Source organism: Dermacentor albipictus, chromosome 1 (genome assembly GCF_038994185.2).
Source record: "Dermacentor albipictus isolate Rhodes 1998 colony chromosome 1, USDA_Dalb.pri_finalv2, whole genome shotgun sequence".
Lineage (NCBI taxonomy): Eukaryota > Metazoa > Arthropoda > Arachnida > Ixodida > Ixodidae > Dermacentor > Dermacentor albipictus.
In genome coordinates, this window is record NC_091821.1 from 61,339,956 (window position 1) to 61,359,924 (window position 19,969).

Genomic DNA, 19,969 nt, shown 5'->3' on the forward strand with positions numbered 1-19,969 from the left:
ACACTCTAAAAACAGTTGCACCCTTTGGGGTGTATATTTGTCCCACAACAATAATCGTCATCTGTCTTGCCCGCGTTTCCTTTCTTTAACGCTGCGAGCCCGATACTTCCCGGTCACGAACGGCATGCGCGTTATCAGTGTGACGCAGCATTCTCGACAGGAAAGTAGCGAGCGCCTAGTTTTCAAGAAAGGAAACGCAAGCAAGGCAGATGACGATTATTGTTGTGGGACAAATATACACCCCAAAGGGTGCAAACTGTTTTTAGAGTGTAAGTTCCGGGCTCGCAGCGATAAAGAAAGGAAACGCATCAAGGCAGATGACGATTATTTTTGTGTGGCAGAAGGGGCAAGCCAAAGGGTGTAAACTGTTCTTAGAGTGTGAGCGTAGGCAAAGTTACACCCTTCACTCTTAAAAAAATTTACACCCTTTGGGGCGTATCTTGTCCCACAACAATAATCGTCATCCTTGCTGCCCGCGTTTCCTTTCTTTAACGCTGCGAGCCCGGTACTTTCCAGTCACGAACGGCATGCGACTTATCAGTGTGACGCCGCATTCTCGACAGGAAAGTAGCGAGCGCCGAGTTTCAAGAAAGGAAACGCAAGCAAGGCAGATGACGATTATCGTTGTGGGACAAATATACACCCCAAAGGGTGCAACCGTTTTAAGAGTGTTTGGGATGTATCTCTGCCACACAACGACAATCGTCATCTGCCTTGCTTGCGTTTCCTTTCTTGAAAACGCCGCGCCTGCTACTTCTATTCCTTTGAACGCGCGAAAGCGCACTTTATAATCTAACGAATCCAATCCAATCCATAGTACTCAGGGCGTCTCGGGCAGATAGGAGACTTCATGCACGGTGTTTTTAAGGTTGTTTTGCGTATTATGTGGTAAAATAGAGCGAGACAAATTGTATAGAACCATGCTCATATTGGTTTCCCACTATACTGCGTCTGCGTTTTTAAATCTGTTCACTTATCTTGTGTTTGTCCTTTAGCACACCAATGTTCTTCGAGCAGACGTGCTTGCGTGTGTAGGTCCGGTCGGTCGTGTCAATGGCGTCAGTGAACAACACAAGGATTTCCTTCTCGAATTCAACACCGGAGCAAATTCGGAGAGCTAGAAAAAGACAGCCATCTGTTCTAAACGGAATCAACAGCTCATATGAAGACAGGAACAGCGATTACTTGTGGTGCGTACTGCCTCTTCCTGCGAGCTTGCGCATTTGCGTATCCTCTACCGCCAATGCCTTTTTGCTCAAAGTACTTCACGGTCGGCCTGGTTTCCTATGTTTTTACGAGAAGTGCAAGTAACTGCCGAATTTCAAGCCATTTCAGCGCTCTGCTCAATAAACATGTAGTATTTTACTTCAGCCACTTATTTGTGAGTCGTGTATATTGCTCGTCTGCTTGCGAAGTTTTAAAAAAGTGCTGTTAACAAGACCAGAAACTCTCGTGTTCGTTTGATTCGCGTGTAAATCTTACTGTGCGTGTTTTTATCCTATCTTGCAGCCCGATATGTTTCGATGTTATAGAAGAAGCTCACATGACACCTTGTGGACACACTTTTTGGTGAGCAGTCAATGTGCCTTCTGTTGATACGTGAGCCCAGCGCGAGTTTCAGAATATTGCTTTAAAGTGCATTTTGCTTCCTTCCAGCTACAAGTGCATCACAACAGGCCTGGAATACAGTAACCGATGCCCAAAGTGTAATTTTGTGATTGAAAAGAAGGAGCAGATCTATCCAAACTTTTTGTGTAAGTCATTCATTTTGATCCATAGCGAATGATAGTTGTACTTCATAGCCATGGAGCTTAAACCGTTTAAAAATAATATGGAAATTTAGCTACGGTCACTTTCTATTGGCGTCTTGAAAAATAGTTTTTGTCACAGAGTGCTTGCCAAAAATGGTCACGTGAAGGAAATTTAATTGATACAAATAATAAATATTGTGTTCTCTAACAAGCATAACAAAAAAGGTGGGACAATACCTATTTAGCAGTGCTGCTTACTGTGATAGCACATAATAACAGCTCAGACTCCATACATTACAGGACTGTAGTCCCATGAAAATTAAGAATATTTGGAGGAGGCATAGTGTTCTGGTGATAACTTAACCTGGAGCTTTAGAAATCGCCCATAGAGGCTGTGACTGAATGTGTTATGAATGAGGTTGCTGTAACCTTTGTGCAGTGTGTAGCTATAATGCTTGTGATAGACCAGTAGATATTTTTTTTTCTTCATTTGCCACAATCTAACAAATTATCTGTTTAGCTATGGCATCAGATGGAAAGAGACCTTTTGTTTCTTGAACACCTCTGTTATGTAAGTTGCAATTTTATATCTTAGGCGGAGGTGCGCTTAAGGAAAGGAAAAGCCCAGATCTTTAGGCACCGAGTCCAACACTCTCTATCAATTTTTGCTTGAAGTATCTGAGAAAATCACTTTATAGCTTTAATAAAGACAGGATTGCTTTTTCTGGGTCTTTTCATGCTTCCTTGGTCCAGGTGCAAACCAAGGGGTGTTGAATTTTTCTTCTCTTTTTTTTGGATCAGAGTTCTTCTGAAGTGCTTTGTTGCATTTAGAATTTAACATTGTGAGATTGGCTGTCCCTTGCATGAAGCCACTTCAAGGTACTCTCATAAAAACATAGTTTTGTTTCACTTGGCCCCTGAAAGGCTGACTTAATATGTGTGCATGTACAACGGATATGCAAACACTGTCAAAGAATTGGTATTGACCGCAACTTTCCCATTCCAATGCACACACTTTTTGATATAACAAAAAGTGTGGGCATTGTAATGGGAAAGTTGCCGTCAATACCAATTCTTTGACAGTGTTTGCATATCCATTGTACATGCACACATATTAAGTCAGTCACATAATTAGTCAGTCAGTAATGAGATGGCCGATGCTGCAGCAAGGCGTGCCCTCAGCAGTGGCCTGCGAACTGTAGTGCCATTCTCCAGACCAGACATCACATGCCTCCTGTCGGAATTAATGAGGAGTGCGACGAGAAGATACTGGGCCCAGCCAGACGCTCGTCACGTCTGCCTTAAAACGCTGGATCCCGATATGAAATTTCCTATTCTGCGTGGAATTCCACGCCCTCATACATGCCTGATACACAGACTGCGATTAGGCGTCGCCTTCACGCGCAACTATTTGCGCATTATTGGACGGACAGACTCCCCGGACTGTTCAGTGTGTGGCGCTGTAGAGACTATAGAACATGTGCTCGGGGTGTGCCCTGAGTATGCGCGCGAAAGACTGACAGTGGCAGATACATTGAGACATTTACACAATGGAACACTGTCGGAGGACCTCTTGCTAGGCGCATGGCCACAGAGTTGGCAGACGACAGAGACAATGCGTGCACTTTCATGTTTCCTAGGTGACACGGGCCTGGACTCACGCCTGTGATACCAGTTGTGTAATGGGTCCTTCACCTCCGTTCCTCCCATTATCATCCCCCCCTTGTGACCCTTTTTCTTCCACTCTTCCCCTTCCCTTATGTAGAGTAGCAGGCCAGATACTCCATTATCTGGCCGACCTCTCTACATTTTCCAATCATTAATATACTTCTTCTTCTTGTTATATCCTTGTGCCTATCTCTCTCCTCCTTAAATGGCACATTAAAGGAAAAAAACAGTGATGGCTGACATTTATTTCAGTTGCCTTTTTCTGCATGTTAAAATCTAGTGTTTGTTTTTTCTACTTGCAACATATCAGAAGAGTTGATATTTCCTAGACATGCCCAGTTTTGTAATAGGTCCCAGCAGTAGTAAGTTCCTGCTTCTCAAAGATGTCTAGTGATCTGTACTTAGGTTTTGTCAACTTGGTTGTCTTTAGTTTACATTGTGTACCTTGAATTTTTATGGTCCGACTTGGTTGTTTAGGTATTCCATAAACTGCCTTGCCATTGAACAGACGTGCCTATGCTCATTGTGCCCTTCACTTGCTGTTAGTGTTTTCACATTGGCAAACGGTGATGTGACATTCTCTTGTGAATACTGTATTGGAGTCCTAACTTCGAATATTGCAATTGTGAAACTAATAAAATCATGCAATATGCATTCTATGTGTTCTGTGTAGAACAAGTTAGGAATAAATGAGCTGGGTTATTGTCAAGTGTGCAAACATTTCCTTGCCTGTTCGATAATTATTGCTACATTCTTCGGTTAGCTTCTGGAATGAGGGCAATCCATAGCTATTCATAGTCAGTAGAGGATGATTATAATAGTGACATGGGGCATAGCAGTTATGATACTCTGTTGGTACAGTTGACTAGAGCAGTTCTTTTACCTTCACTGCTTAGCATAGGTATAGAAGTAGTGTTTCATTTCTTTTGTCATCTAGATCCCCTTGTTCTAACCAAGCATCTGTGATCCAGAGTAAAGGACATGTCGTTAAAAGTCAGGTTCCTGTCTTCATAGAAGTGCAGTGACTATTGTATGACTTAAAAATCTTTGAATGGAGAAAAGGCATAGCCTAAGTGAGCAGATGTCTTGTATGTGCCTGGCCTTCAGTGCAAGAAACCAATGCGGATTTTGAAAACAGGTTAATCATTTTAGCAGTAATATTGGCACTTTGAGTGCATTCACAGATGAAAACATTGTCCTGAACAGTGTTACTCATTTCCAGCATTTTCTGTCCCAATGTCGTGCTGGCATTGGGACTTCTCTCCTTGTAATCCAAGCTCTATATATTATAATAGCCCCTTGGACTGCCTATAAATGTGTCAAATCTATACAACTTCATTTTAAGGCACTTTACACTCCTCTGCAGGAAAGATGGAAGGGGCTTTGGGCATTGTTGTGATGAGTCATCATAATTAGTAATTATCTGTTTATTGCTGGCTGTCAGTAATGCTCCGTTTTTGTGTTAAAAAAGTTCAGTCGCAACGCTTGAAGAACATGCACACTTTCATTATTAACTGCATGCATTATGAGCAAGGAAAAATTATTCTTTCTACTTGCTGCCAGAATGCGGCATATCAAACGTCCTGTCAAACATCATACCACTTTCAGCAAAGTGGTCATCTGTAGCAGCATGCACCACATTGGAAGTGAAATAAAGACACATTGAGCATGTAGGGGGTTCAATTTACCTGAAGCTTAATGTGTGCTGCTTTTTCTGGGCCACCACTCGACAGAACTGGCAAAAACAAGTCGGGCCCACAAATGTGGACGCGGCACCTCAAGGGGATAGACTTTCCATTTGGAAAATATGTCCGCTTTGTTTGAAATGTCCTGATTGTTAGAATATTTTAATGTAATGGCTTACAAATTCTAAGCAGGCCTCAACAGAAGATTTCTTGCCTAACTCAAGTTAAAACGTACATATTCAGATAGTCTACCTTCTTAATAGTGTGACTTAGTGGGTGCGGTATTGGCTGCCAAGCTTGTGGGTTTCATTCCTTGCCATGGTGGGCATATTTCAATGGAGGCTGAGTGCAAAAATGCTCCAGTACTGAGCTTTAGGTGAATGTTAAAGAACCCCCCATATTCAAAGGTTCATCTGGAAACCTCCACTATGGCATCTGTCATAGAAACTATGTTGCTTTTGTACGTTAGTCTCCGTAAATTACGCTTGGATTGCTTAAGGGAAAATTGTCAGTTTTCTTTTAAGTAATTTTTCACAGCTGCTTTTGCTATAGTGGTTTTAGGCGGCTTTTTTTATTATGATTTGTCTTTTGTTATTTCAGTGAATGAGCTTATTACAAAGTATAAGCAAAAGGCCGCTGACAAGAGGCTGAAGTTGCAAGGCGTAAGTGAAATGCAGAACTTCTGTAATATTTTTTTTTCTCCCTCATCAGAATCAATAGCATGTTCATACGTTTATCATGTTTTTTCAGAATAACCCAGTAGTGTCAGAATTACATGAACTTATTCTGCAGGAGTCTGACAGCATGAATTTGAATGATGTCTACAATATGCTGGATGTTCTTTCAAAGAAGAAGCAGCAGCTAGAAGCCGTGAGTTGATTTCCACTCTTGGCAGAATGAAACATAGACCAAGGTTTTTGGAATCCACAGATTTAGTATTGTGCTTTGAGCGTGTGCTTTCAGTATGTTGTATTGTGCTGGGAATAGTTGCACTTTCACAGTTTAAAGATGTACAGTCTTCAAACTTGTATGTAACAAAATCATTTAAATAATTAGTTCTAATAAATAACATCTTTGGTAGTTTTGTAATTGATAGAGTAAATTTTTTACACATTAAGGCTCACACTTCCTTTTAATGAAGTGGTTACTTGTAACTGCTTACTTTATTGATGAAACAAGCTGTAACAGGCGACACAGCTTTGAGCCCTTGAATTCTGCGAGCATAGTCTCATTCCACAGATGAAGAGACCATTTTGTGGCGCACCCTCATGCTACCACTTCACAGATCTGTCCCATCGGATTTAGCAGGTCTCCCCAGAAGTTGAGGGCTCAAAAATAAGCCTATGTTGTGATAGCTATTCCCATCACTCTGTTGTTGGGCAAAAGCTGTGAGCAAGGTCTTGAGGTTATTGTCAATCCGCTTAAAAGGCTCCTCACCAAGCCACATAGCAAATTTTGGTTATACGCTAGAAGTTGTTACATGCCCTCAAGGAAGCGTTCTACCACAATAATTTTCTTAATTGGTTCATTAATAGCCAAGATAGAAATGCTTCATGGCCGCGAACCCGTGATTTCAAGAGGCGAGCGCCCTTGCCAATATAGACACTCTCTCCACTTGCCCTGTCTAGCCTGAATTGAATTGAATTCTGGGTTTTACATGCCAAAATTAGGATTTGAGTATGAGGCATGCCGTAGTGGGGGACTTCAGATTCATTTTGTCCACCAAAGGATCTCTTAACGTGCCCCTAAGGCACAGGACATGGGCGTTTCTGCATTTCGCTCCCATCGAAATGTGGCTGTCGTGGCCGGGATTTGATACCACAATCTTGTGCTTAGCAGCGCAACACCATAGCCGATAAGCCACTGCGGCGGGTCCCGTCTAGCGTTGCTAAGCTAAATTCCTTCCCTGCATTCTCTCATACCAGAGCTGGAGGGTCGCATGACGCGTACGTCATGGGTCCCGCATTCTTTTTTTTTCCTTGCTTTTTTGCATTTTGGGGCACTTCCGCTGACTGTCTCACGTGTGAGCTGTTGTGTTTGTCTTGTCTCACACAGTGCATGAGTTTGCGTGCTCTGCACGAGAATATCTGACTAGCGGTATAAGTCAGTGCTACACAAACACCGAGGCAGACGGAAGCAGATCACAGAGCATGATCGAGCGCTGGAGCGCATTAGAAAATGACATAGTTTTGCTCTCTGCGTGTGCGACTGCACGAATGTGAACAAACAGATGAAACGGAAGTATGTGTCTCTTGCTACGGTATGAAGTAAAACAAGGACACACAGACATTTAGTTTGTAGGTTTTATTATTTCTCTAAATTTTGATTAGTCTATTTAAGCAACGCATTGAACAAATAACTCCTGTTGCCTTGAATAATTCTCAAAGTCACATGTCACTATGAGCAATGTCACAACGCTGCCATGTCGTAGGTGTACTTGTGCGATATGCCAACGACTCTCCAGCTGAGAGCGCGGCGCCTGTGAGGAAAAGGGCAAGTGGCGTTTAGTTTGAAATTTAAGCCCTTTCTGCGACACGTAGGGACGTAAAACTTAGCAGACGCAGTGATTAGCATGCATTGTATGCACTATGCTTGTCAGCTCGAAATGGCCAGACCTGTTAAGCGGCCCTTTAATAGGGTTGGCTTGTTGCTGATGCTTGGTCATCTTTTGGTATTTCTTGCCAAAGGGTAGCAAATGCATCCACGCACACCTTGCACCTTGGCCATGAAATAAATATTGTGCTCTCCATAGCGGTGTGGCGATTATTTGAAAACTTCAGATAACAAATCAAATATTGTTTTATTCAATTCTCTCCTTGAATCAGATAATTGCTAATTACAAATTGAAATATTTTTCCTATGTTTTTTTATTATCTTATATTGTCAACTGTGCATAATCAAGCATAAAGCTAAAGCTAGACTACGACTTTTATTTGGGCTGTAACGGACATAAAGCAGAAGTTTTGTGGTAAAGCACACTCCATCACTTGGGGAGCCAGTCTTTGGTGAAATCATGGTTGTGAGGATTCAGATTTCATCCAGACAAGGCATTCAGAAGTGGGTATTGTTTTATACAGTTTATGGATGCTGCGCCTGTGTGCTTTCTTTGGATTAAATTTGGATATGCTTTGTTGCAAATTAGTTAGTAACATAGTTGCGGCAACATAACTGCAACTGCTCCAACTAGATAAAAAGTCACTTTTCTGGCTTTCCCGTCATTGCAGATGACTCATGTTTACGATTGCCTTGATAATATACATACAGGTGCTAACTGGCCCACGAGACCTCATTTCTATGCTTCGTTTTGATAATTCATGGCCTTGCATGCTACAAAGAGTCCTTAGTATGTGAACAGTGTGCTTATTCATTCTTCTCTATTTACATAAATGCTGCCAAGAAAAGAGCTTGTCGCCCTGACAAAGGCGCGTCCTCTTGCCGAAACATTAGCTCCAGCTTGGTTCCCTTATTTCTAGCCTGTTTATCACTTCAGGTCTCCATATTATGACCCATTTGTCCTTAATTGTAATGCTCCATGTGTGTGTTTTTAGTAAGCCATCCTTCATTATTTGCAGTGTAACAACACAAATTTGCTAATGTCGTAAATACTATGGTGTGAACATTGTTTTTTAATAATGGTGAAAAATATTGTTAATTATTTTAAATTGTCAGGAAAGTATTCAATATTCCATTTGCTTCTGGTAGTAATCGATTTTATCTAAAAAATTTACTCTTCGCCCACCTCTAGCTGTCCGTGATAACTTTGCCACAAAGCCGAATTATTTATTGTTTTTAATTTGAGTTCTTTGTGTCACCTCATGCTTTGAGGAGCTTGAGGAGGATCCTTTTGCCAGCCAGAGCAAGTGTGGTTTACTTTGGATTATTATTTTATAGGATTGTAAAGCAGCACAAGCACAACTTCTGAGAGAGTTTCTACAGCAAGTTCGCAAGCACAAGCAAGAGGTGACCTGCTTTTTTCTTTTCTTTCATTCCTCTTCTTTCTTATGTGTTTTTCTTGTAGTGCTTTTTTTTTCTTTTTGTTAGTGTGTTAAAACATTCATTTGGTGTGATCTCTTTTTAGCAAATGCACCAGCTTACCTCTGAGCTGAGCTTCATTGATCAAGACCTGAAACGGGTTGAGGTAATTTTGCCTTTGTTTTGTTTAGATCGTGGTTAGTTCATGTACTAAAATGACTCACTGAAATTGTATGAGTTTAACCCTTATGCAGAAGGAAGTTATATATGAACTTGTGTAGGTGATGGACATGCCCCAAGTGCACTCAACACTACTATGAATGGGTTCTCGTTATGGGAGAAGGGCTCATAGGTATATGCTGGAAGCCAATAGATAAATTGCGCATTAGCATATAAACTCATGTGTAACACTTGGCAAATTTGTGGCAGCGATGAGCACTCTGCATTAGCAGGCAGCATTGACACGTTTGCCATTGTTAGGTGCCCATGCATGTTATCACTTTTGCATGTTAGGTGGTGAATGCATAACTTGTGCTTGATTGCAACTAGTACATGGTTGCTTGTTTTGGGTCAGGTGAGGAGACACAATCTCTCCAGTGCTATTCACTATATGCTCAGAGGAATGAGTTATTAGATAGGTTGACTCTTTTGAATGTGGCATTCTTTTGGCTTTATTACATGGGAGAATATTAATTTTAAAATTTCATCGGTCTTAGATACTTGTTTATACAATGTATTTTCCTCATTTGTGTCTAGTAAATGATTTGTTGGTCATTATTAACCGTGCGTTTTAATTAACATTTTTCCCTGCACACTTTGGGGGCAGTTATGTACAAGTTGGTAGTAGTCGTGCAATAAACAGGCATGATTTGAGCATTAACTGGCTCGAATTCTGCTATTACTGGAATTGAAAACCTTCGTGTTAAAAGAAATTTTTGGGGGGAATCTTGCCTGATTAATGAGCTATGTGTTGCTTAAGTATGGACTGTGTAGTAGCCATACATGTGTATCGGCAAGCACACTCCCAATTTCTATACTCCATCCCAAGTAAAGTTCCTTGCAGTGCTGTGGAGGCTGCAGGATTCCTTAGCCAGTAGGAAGAGTGAAAGCCCCTCAATAGGTATTTATCCATGCCGCGTCATCTGCTCAGAGTCCGCTCGCTGTCCTGTTGATTTGTGCTCCCCGAATCGGGGGGTGCCTTCATGCAACCAATGTACTGGTACTGTAACCATAGGCCACATTTGCATGAATGTGACACAGGGGCGTCGCATTATCCATACTTTTTCTCAGCAATTCCTTGCTGCCTCATTAGCCAATAGCCTTGTGGCACACTCCTCTAAATATGTTCACCTGCGCTGCATCATTTGGCTGGCATCCAGTTGGCATTTGTTTGCCATCTTGCTGTCTCTCTTATGTTTGGTGACCCATTGGTACAGTGAAAGCTCGCTGGCATTTGAGAGAAATGTGGTTCTCTTCATAACTGCATTCATACTAGCACTCTCCCTGCATTGTTTTCTGTCCGCACCAAACACATTTAGTGCTAGGAACTTTGCCTGTTCTGGAAAATGCAGGATTTTTTATTTGTCCGGTGCCATTTACTCAAACAATGGTAGATTACTCCATGACAGCTGTTACCATGATACATTAGACCCACTGTGAATATCAGGGTGTCTACCAACCGGGAAAACCGGGAAAACCGGGAATTCTCAGGGATTTCGCGTAGTCTGGAAAAAGTCAGGGAAAACTCAGGGAATTTGGGCCTCTATCAGGGAAAATTAGCGGCAATTTTATTGAAAGGGTCGAAAGTCGCGGTCATGCTGGCTCGAGTAGCAGACAGGAATCGTAATGAATCGTCTTTGACGCCCTGTCGTTGGTAGGAGGAGTTGCCAGTGTACAGTCAACGAGCGACTTTCCGGATTCCCAATAATTTGGACGGCTTCGCGGCACCACCTCGTACCCCATAGTGTCAACGTATCAGAACGTGTGAAATTTCCGATTCAAGAACTCTTTGCCGTCCGATTTTCCGGACGTTTTGCCGCGACTGCAGGTCCGAAACGGCATTAATCAAAGGCACCACCGCTGCCGTCTTGATTACTTCGCCGCCTCGAACCGGCACTCTCGCACGCAGATCCGCTGGCACCCGTTGCCACCACTGCGGCAACGCTAGGCCTAGCTGCTTCGACGTTCGCTATGAAGCTTCTTGCCAGTGGGTGCCGAACTTTTTATTGAAAGAATTCGCTGCTGTCAGCAATGGCACGGACTCCACCTTTGTGGTCCTCGCGATTGGCTTAGAAACCTGGAAAACACGGTGCGTTGCATAATGCCGGTTCGTGAAAGTCAGCTTCGCCTCTGTACAGAAATGTTACTCGGTAAAGCTTACGGAAAAGAATTGCAGTGAAGCATAACAAGCGTGGGAAGGGGCTATTGCCACGGAATACAGTATGTATATCTTAATTATGCACGCGGGCACCCGGCATTTCCTGTCACAGTACGAGTACAGGTATGCCTAATACGTGTACCGACAGGCCTTAAGAGCGTTTTCGAACGTGCCTGTGGCGGTTTGAGCCCCTAAGGGCAGTAAATGACACGCATTTATTTTTTTCCAACTGGCCGATTTTTCGGACGTTTTTGCGGCCCCGAGGGAGCTCGAAAAATCGGTCGTGGACTGTGCAACTGATCATGATGCTTCAAATGGTCCTTGGGGCGAACGAGTGGCGGAAGGCGGACAAGAACAGAAGTGACCTACGCATTGAGGAATAAACGAGAAAGGAAGCTTGTTGCCGCCGTTTTGAAAAAGCTTGAGCTCAAAAAATAAAGTTTTGGCTGATGCCGAGATGCAGGTGTCCCTCATCCAAACTAAAATACACTCTTTGAAGCAGTGCAACACAACACTCGGGCGTCGTGCGCGGGCTGAGAGTATGTCAGGACTGTTGAGGTTGACTTACGAGCTGTTGAGAGAGAATCTCAATTGTGACAGAGTTCAGGCCTCATTCCACTGAGGTTGCTATCAGTTGATAGAAATAGCTCATATTAGAACATATTTGCCTTTGTATGCCTCTCCTTTTTATTCGTATTTGATAATGTCCGACCCTATTTGCAATTGTTTTTGATGACACTTTATTTGCTGTGCATTTTACTAACCCCTGCCTTCTATTCTCTTTTTGAATAACATCAACACTGCTCCTTAGTATTCAAATTGGATTAAGTTGCTTTTTTTTTCATGTGCTTACTAGAGAGTGACAGCATCAGGCGATATGGTTTCAGCCCGTGTTGATATAAAACATAGTTCTGCATCACTCAGGGAAATTTGCAATGGCACTCAGGGAAAACCTGGAAAACTCAGGGAATTTGGAAATGTCAACTTGGTAGACACCCTGAATATGCCATTTCTCTACTTTACCACAGTAGACATGCTGAGTGATCAACATTTTAGCATACTTTCATTGCGTGCTGTGCTAGAGCGTAGTAATAAATGAATGGTGCAGTGAAGAATTGGGCTTTTAGAGCTTTCTGCATCGCGAATGCAATGCTAATGGTTGTGGCATCATCTGGTAGGTGGAAGTCAAACCACTTTTCTGGCTTGACACCATCTTTGTAGGCCTAGCAGCATCAAAAGAAGCAGCTTATCTGAATAATAATGACAAAACATACCTAATGATCTGTCCTAAGCATAAGATGAGACTATGGAGTGGCTGATTTTAATATTTATTTTGTGCTGGCAGGGCAGAGATGAAGTCGCAAGTGCAAATTTGGATCGAAGCGAGCAGTCTGGGCCGTATTGGCGCTGCCAAATTGTTACGCAATCATGGTTACTGGCGGTAGCCATTATAATAATTCATGGCATACAACGCACATGCTCTGAGGGCCTCCTGTATTACGTACCATACAAAGCTAAAACTCTGTGATCTCTAATAATCAGACAGTTGCGTCCATCATAACTATATTGCGCTACACGAAGTTATTGCCTATGTATACCCCATACCTCCTGCAGTGCTGCAAGTTACTTGCGAGATAGGGTACAAAAACAATGATGCTAGAAACTGAAAATGTTGTTACTGCAATACATTGCATGCATAACTTTAGGCAATGAAAGGGAACATAAAAGGGAATATGAAGGTGAAAGGGAATGTGAAAGGAAACATAGGAGCATGTGTCAGATAGCCTCAAACCCAGCTTGGGGTGATGCATAGCTGCCGCCATCAAAAACAAAGTGGAAAGGGAGGCAAAGCTAAGTTCACCAATGACCCTCTCGTCCCACCTGCATTTCTAGAACACAGGGAGCATCTCATCTGCAAATGACAGTGATAATGCCTGTAGATTTCACAAAGACTGGCAACACACTTGAATGTACTGATGAATGTCACTGCTGTGAAAATGGCGGAAATGTCGGCTTCCGACACGACGCTACCTGCTTTGTAGAAACAAAGCACAGCCAGAGCGCCGTCAATGAACTTAATAATGCCTCACTTTACATTTTATTTTTGACAGTGGCCACTGTGTATCACCTCAAGCTGGGTGACTGATGGGCTCTCCCGTGTTCCCCTTCATATTTCTAACGATAGTACTTGACTGTGCGTTTCTGTAGCATTTACTTGTATGTGTGTTTTGCACACAAGTCTTTGTCATAGCAGTAGTGCAAAAATGACGGGACAGAAATAAGAGAACATATAATATTGTGCCACTTTTGGTGCTGCCACAGTGACTATGATTTACCTAGAAAACAAGCAGGCACTTCTACTCGGCCTATACCAGTCTATACTGTATTTTCATTCTGTGAATAAAGGTGTCCTACATTCATGGAGAAGGCTTCAGCAAAAAGAAAGTAGCACACCAAGTTTGCTGTACAATATAGTAAAATAAAGGATGCATCATTTACATGATGGTATTAATTACCAATAGTATGTGGCTATGGGAGTTGGTGAAATTCATTGATATAAACTGCATGCTGCCGAGGAAAATTGGGGCATGTGTAGCTCACACAAAATTTTGCTTTGCAATATCCTAAAATAAATCTGTTAAAGCTTCCAGAGTGTAAAGCATCACTGCTCAATTTTTAGGGGGTTGTGTGGCTTGTGTGACTTGGGTACATATTTTTTCAAGTAGACTTTGTGTATAATATACATCTGTTTTCTATGCATAGTTATTGATATTTCTCAAAGGCTTACAATATTTTGGGATCACTGCCTTGCAGGAAAGTTCCAAGTCTCCAGATAATTGTTGGCTTGTTGATCCTGCATCTTGTTTAGCTGGTGGGGATGCATCCAGTACAGTAAATGCAAGCACCATGCAGGATGGGTTCAATGGCAGCAAGCATGTAAGTCTTTTTTTGTGTGTGCCTGTTTAAAATCTGCAAATGATAAAACAGCATAATTTTGGAAACTTGCCGAAATTTACATTTTGCATTCTTGTTTGGATTAACCGGTGCAGTGTGGGGACCGATAATGTGCACAGGCAGACCAGAATAAAATTGAAAACAAGAAGCAAAAGTAATAGACCTCTTACATGTAATTACTTGAAATTCTTGCGCAAAATCTTGGCGCTAAATATTCTTTAGCCCCAAAACTAAGCATTTGTGAATGTACTGCAGCAGTGCTGCATGCACTGGCAAGTTGGAGATGGAAATGCACCTTCTAGTTTGTTCTGTCATGTTATGTTTCATTTCAGCCTGAAACTGCATTTGGCAGCAAATATGTTTTCATAATGAGGTCACCACAACACAGTTAAATTCCTTCCCCATTTAAGCAGGCAGTCAAAAATCAAAGTGGGCACTATGCAGGTCTTTGCATAACACTGCCTCAATTCCAGACTATGTGCTTGGCCTTGGAAGAAATTTTGTGGGTGGGTGTAATTTTAATACATTGATAACTTCTGTGGGCAGGTGTGTGTAATGCTAAATTCTGGGGTTTAATGTGCCAAAACCACAATCTGATTATGAGGCACTCCACTAGTGAGCAACTCCGGATTTATTTTGACCACTTGGGCTTCTTTAACATGCACCCACTGCACATTACACGAGCGTTTTTTGCATTCCACCCCCATCACAATGCAACCGCCACAGCCAGGATTAAACGTGCGACCATGTGCTCAGCAGCACAGTGCCATAGGCAGTGGGATATTGTGGCAAGTGTCTGAACTGTTGGGGTTACAGTGCATGTATAGAGCATTGTGTAAGAGATTAACCGACTGAGTACCAATGGAATTGGGTTGAAACTCAGTTGGGCAGGTGACAGGATCGAGAAAAATATTTGATTGTATGATTCCATCTGAAAAGCACCACTGGCTTCTGCTGTTGTCTGCTGTTGTGTATACGTGACATTTTCACAGTGCTTCTACAAATTTAGTAGCATGCTCTCACAATGTCGCTTATATTTTCCAGTGTGTTATATTGTTTTAATTTGTTTCAACATTTAGGAGCTTGAGTGCACAATTAATTCACTCTGTCAATTTTAATCAGTTGCATGTGTGTGCAACTTTTGCCTTATTTGTGATCAGGGAAGCAAGTCACAGTGGGTGCAGACCACTTTGGCATCCCGCCGAAAACGTGTCCACCTGCACTTCGATGACTTGGAAGACTGCTACCTCACAGCGCGGACAAAGAACCTCAACTCCACATCTGCTGGTCGGTCTTCATCTGGCAAACTTATAGTGCAGACATATCAATGGACGCTTTATTGATCACTGAGCAATATGTTGTCACTTTTCACACCAACAGCCTTTTCATAAGAGCATAGCTGGCTTATTATTGTAAGCGACAATGAGACTATTTTTTGCAAGTGTTCACGAGGAACTGTTTGGAATTTTTGCCAGCACGGGGCATATGGTCATCCGTGAATGTATTGTGCTTCTGAATGGCCAACATGTCTTTTATGTGCTAATGCTAGCTTTTCACTAATTCACACTTCTTGTAGGATGAATAGTATGTGATGGGCTCCTGATAACTTTGCAGCTGTTTTGAACATATTCATTGGCTTTTGAGTTTGTGTGCATTATGTTCAAGTACAATTTTGTTAGAATCCTTGTTAGATGCTATGTCACAATTTGTTTCATGAAACTTGTAAACTTGCATATATTTTGCGAACTAACTTGGTTGTGTGCAGTCATACTGGTCATATTATAGTTGCAAAGGCTTGGGGTAAAGCCTAAAAATTTGAAAGAAAATTGTTTCTTTTAATGGGTATAAAAAGTAAAATAGGGAAGCATAAATCAAACTTATTCAATTTAAAGAGGTGCAGTGAAACTGGTGATGGTATGCAAGCATAAATATCCATGTCCCACATAGCTTCATCTAGTTCATAATGTTCTGTGGTGTCTAGTGGTGTGCAGTGTCTTCAATCGTTCCTCTCAGCAGCAAGCTTAAGATGCTTGTTTCTCATAGAACATAGCATCTGATGTTCTACAGACACAAAAAAAATTTGCGGCAGAACCCATCTCATGTTGACTGTTGATGGTAATGAATTAGCATTGAATCAATATAGCCACACAATGTATTGCCACCATTGAAACAAGTCATGTATGAAGTGCGTACTGCAGCAGGATTCCTCTATCACGTTATCCAAGGAATACTTGGCACCATCTAGTGCCGCCACCGCAAAGCGTGGGGTGGCATCTGAAATACATTGTGCACGGGTGCGTACGAATGCTGAGAAATGAGTTGTGTCAACCGGACTCCCTTCTCGCACTTCTTTCTGGACATGCTGTACCATCTAGCAGTGCTGCTGAAAAGTCTCTGTGTTGCCTCTGGGACGAGAAGTGTGGCGCGACGGTGCCCTGAAATTATTGTTCCTTTGTTTGCTGCACACTCTGTGGCACATACTCGGTGACCCAAGTTGGCAAGACGTTCATTGATGAGCGGCACATACACAGTGCATTCACAGCACTGCTCTCCAAGTCATTGGTGTGAAAGGTGTTCATTGAAAGCAGCTCATACATGGTGCATTTGTGGCGCAGCCTGCTAATGCGTCCAGTTGCTATTCTTGAGGAACCCTTATGACGTAGCTTCGACTTCACTCAGCATTGAAGAAATTTTTGAGATCTTTTTTGTCATTGTAGAGCGGCACATTCCCAATGGTACATACCTAGTTATCCAAGTAGGCGTCGAAGGAGTTCATTGAAGAGTGGCATGCAACACCTACTGGCATATACACAGTGGCCCAAGTTGGCATCAAAGAGGTTCATTGAAGACCAGCACAGACTGAGTGGCACATACCCAGTGCTCCAAGTTGGCATCAAAGAGTTTCTTCAAACAGCAGTGCCTAGCCAGTCCCGCATCTACAGTGCCCTATGTCGGCGTGAAAAAGCTTCGTTGAAGAGAGGCACGTATGCACACATTGGCACATACTCAGTGGCCCAAGTTGATCCAGTGGTTGGTTTAGAACCCTGTTACCTCAGCACAGCAGCCTGATGCGCTAACCATTTGACCACAGACCACCCAGTGACCCAGGTAGGCAGAAAAACGGTTAGATACAAACATACATAAATGCATAGATACAAACATACATAGACAGATAGATAGCTCCTGGAAAGTGTGTTAAGAACCCTAAGAATGTGAGCGCATTAAACAACAGGAAGGACTCTCTTTTTAAATAGTCATTCTCTGAGATTAAGGAAGAGCTGACTTCAAAAGCAAAGTCGGACACCGTGCATTGTCTCTTTGCAGATATCTGGGCTAGCATGCAGAACAGAATAAGCCCCTCAGAGCTGAGGGATTGTGAATTATGTGCAGCATTGATCAATAGATAATTTGTACAATGTCCTTTAGCATCGAAGGAAGCGCGCCATTGTGCAGTTCCGTTCTAACCTTCAGGGCCCATAAGCACCCAGCGTGGTGGGGTAGTGGCTTTGTTGTTGTGCAGCTAAACCTGAGGGCGTGGGATCAAATCCCGGCCGTAGCAGCTGCATTTCAGTGGAGGTGAAATGCAAGAATGCTCGTGTACCATGCATTGGGTGCACATTAAAAAACCCCAGGTTGTCAAAATTAATCTGAAGTCCCCCACTATGGCGTGCCTCATGATTATGTCATTTTGGCATGTAAAACCCCAGAATTCAATTATTTTTTTAGGGCATAGATCTAGAGAACAGCTGGAAATTTTGAACGGCGCAACCCAGGACAAGGACAGAAGAATATGTACATAGCACTGTGTGCATCATCCCCTCCTGTTCTTGGCCTCTGTTGTACCATTCAAAATTCTAGATGTACAATAAAAAAGGCAAATTCTGTAGTGTAGTCAATTGGGGACAATGGGTCCTAATGAGTCCAATTCTGTTGAGCAAACAAATTGGTCCTGTTGCAAATGCCATGTTTTTTTTTTTACTGGTTGATTACTTATTTTCAAAGAAATAAGCTATTATTTGTCAATAACCTCACAGGCTACTAGTTTTTCTATTGGAATTTTCACTTGAGTGGCATTTATCAGTCTTGTGTTAGTTTGCTGGCCTCATTCTATTAACTGAAAGTTTTTGTATGACCTTCATGCCATTATTTTCCAATAGCAAGCTCTCTGACTGTGACTACAACGGATGTACACTCAGAGTGTGATTCTGAAGATAGTTGCTTCAGACAAGACCTTTTTTTTGCTTTACTTGTTGTTGGGCAGAGACTCTCCGCCTTTTCAGGTGGATGGGATTTGTGGTGTTGTACTTGGCAAAGCAGAATCTATGCGCATCTCATGCCTTGTAATTGCTAAGACATGCCCAGACATTCCGCCTGTGTGCTACCTCAGTGAATGTGCAACAACATAAAATTTAAGTGTGTAGCTGTGGACACTATGTATATTTGAACTGATCCAGAAGAACAAAGTAATACAAGCATGCAGGCTGTGTGCTGGCCTCTTCTTGGCGAAAGAGCACAATTGATAGCCAGCAGACGAAAATTCTGAAAGTCAAATGTTGGAGCATGGGAAAGGCTGAGATAATTATTCCGTGATTTGAAAGACTTGTCGCAATTGGTGGACACGCACCCTTGCATGGAGCCCTGTTTGCAGTTCCTTTTAGTATTTCTCTGAGCTGTAATACGGTCTGTGATTGTTTATACAAATGTATTACGGATGTTGCCGCATTGCAGTGTGTACTATCATTGTCAAATGAAACTTGGAACAGCGGAGCGCGTGGCCCAAGCTTAAGTGGAAGTATAGTGCACGCCGTTCCAGTCATGACCATCGACAGGTGTGCACTTCCAGTTTGGCTGCACTGCGCGATCCCCCCTATAGTGAAATATCTTTGATTCTGTTCTGGTTATTATATTTGAAAGGGAGAAAATAAAAAAAAGTGAAAAAAAACAGAAGCTAAAACGTTGCAGTTTATGGCAAGTATTGTTGCACAGTTCGCCAAAACCATAAGTGCTATTGGCGTCAAATGAATCGTGAACAGCGGATCGCGAGGTGCAGTTTGCACCGTCATGGTTACAGATAGATTCGGTCATGCAATTTTGATTGGCAAACTTGCGCAGTGCGCTTTTGCTGGCAGCCGTAACGGTGGCCAGCATGGGCGTGCTGAGCGTGTTTGGCCGTTTGACAGAACAGAAGTGAAAATATCTCACTATAGGGGGGATCGCATAGTGTGGCCAAACTGGATGTGCGTGCCTGTCAATGGTGACGGCTATACGGTGTGCACTATACCTTTGCTTATACTTGGGCCATGCGCTCTACTGTTCATGTTTCATTTGATGCCAAAAGGTACTATATACATATGGATGAGAAGAAAGGAGACCGAGGGGCCCGATTTTTATTAGTCATATCATAAGCCAACAAACAAACACACCAAGGGCAGAATAGGGGAAATTACTTGTAGTTACTATTTCAGTTAAAGAAATGATAAATAAATGGAAATGAAGGTGGATGAAAAAACAACTGGGTTCAGATGGGATGTGAACCCACGTGTTTGCATTACGCATGCGAT

The 19,969-nt window shown here is 42.4% G+C and overlaps 1 protein-coding gene across 5 annotated transcripts in view; it reads left to right on the forward strand.

Moving 5' to 3' along the window:
• Positions 1-761: 761 nt before the first annotated feature.
• LOC135918371 (E3 ubiquitin-protein ligase COP1-like) overlaps positions 762-19,969 on the forward strand; it is a 60,277-nt gene continuing 41,069 nt past the window's right edge. For 2 of the 5 annotated variants that reach the window (XM_065452056.1, XM_065452057.2), the window contains exons 1-10: positions 799-868; positions 1,036-1,190; positions 1,510-1,569; positions 1,657-1,754; positions 5,705-5,766; positions 5,855-5,974; positions 8,996-9,064; positions 9,183-9,242; positions 14,268-14,390; positions 15,569-15,695. In XM_065452056.1, coding sequence (XP_065308128.1) covers positions 851-868; positions 1,036-1,190; positions 1,510-1,569; positions 1,657-1,754; positions 5,705-5,766; positions 5,855-5,974; positions 8,996-9,064; positions 9,183-9,242; positions 14,268-14,390; positions 15,569-15,695 — 892 coding nt within the window. In that variant the 5' untranslated portion in view covers positions 799-850. Of the gene's footprint in view, positions 1,191-1,509; positions 1,570-1,656; positions 1,755-5,704; positions 5,767-5,854; positions 5,975-8,995; positions 9,065-9,182; positions 9,243-14,267; positions 14,391-15,568; positions 15,696-19,969 lie in introns of all 5 variants that reach the window. The other 3 variants (XM_065452059.2, XM_065452060.1, XM_065452058.2) reach the window with 3 other exon arrangements.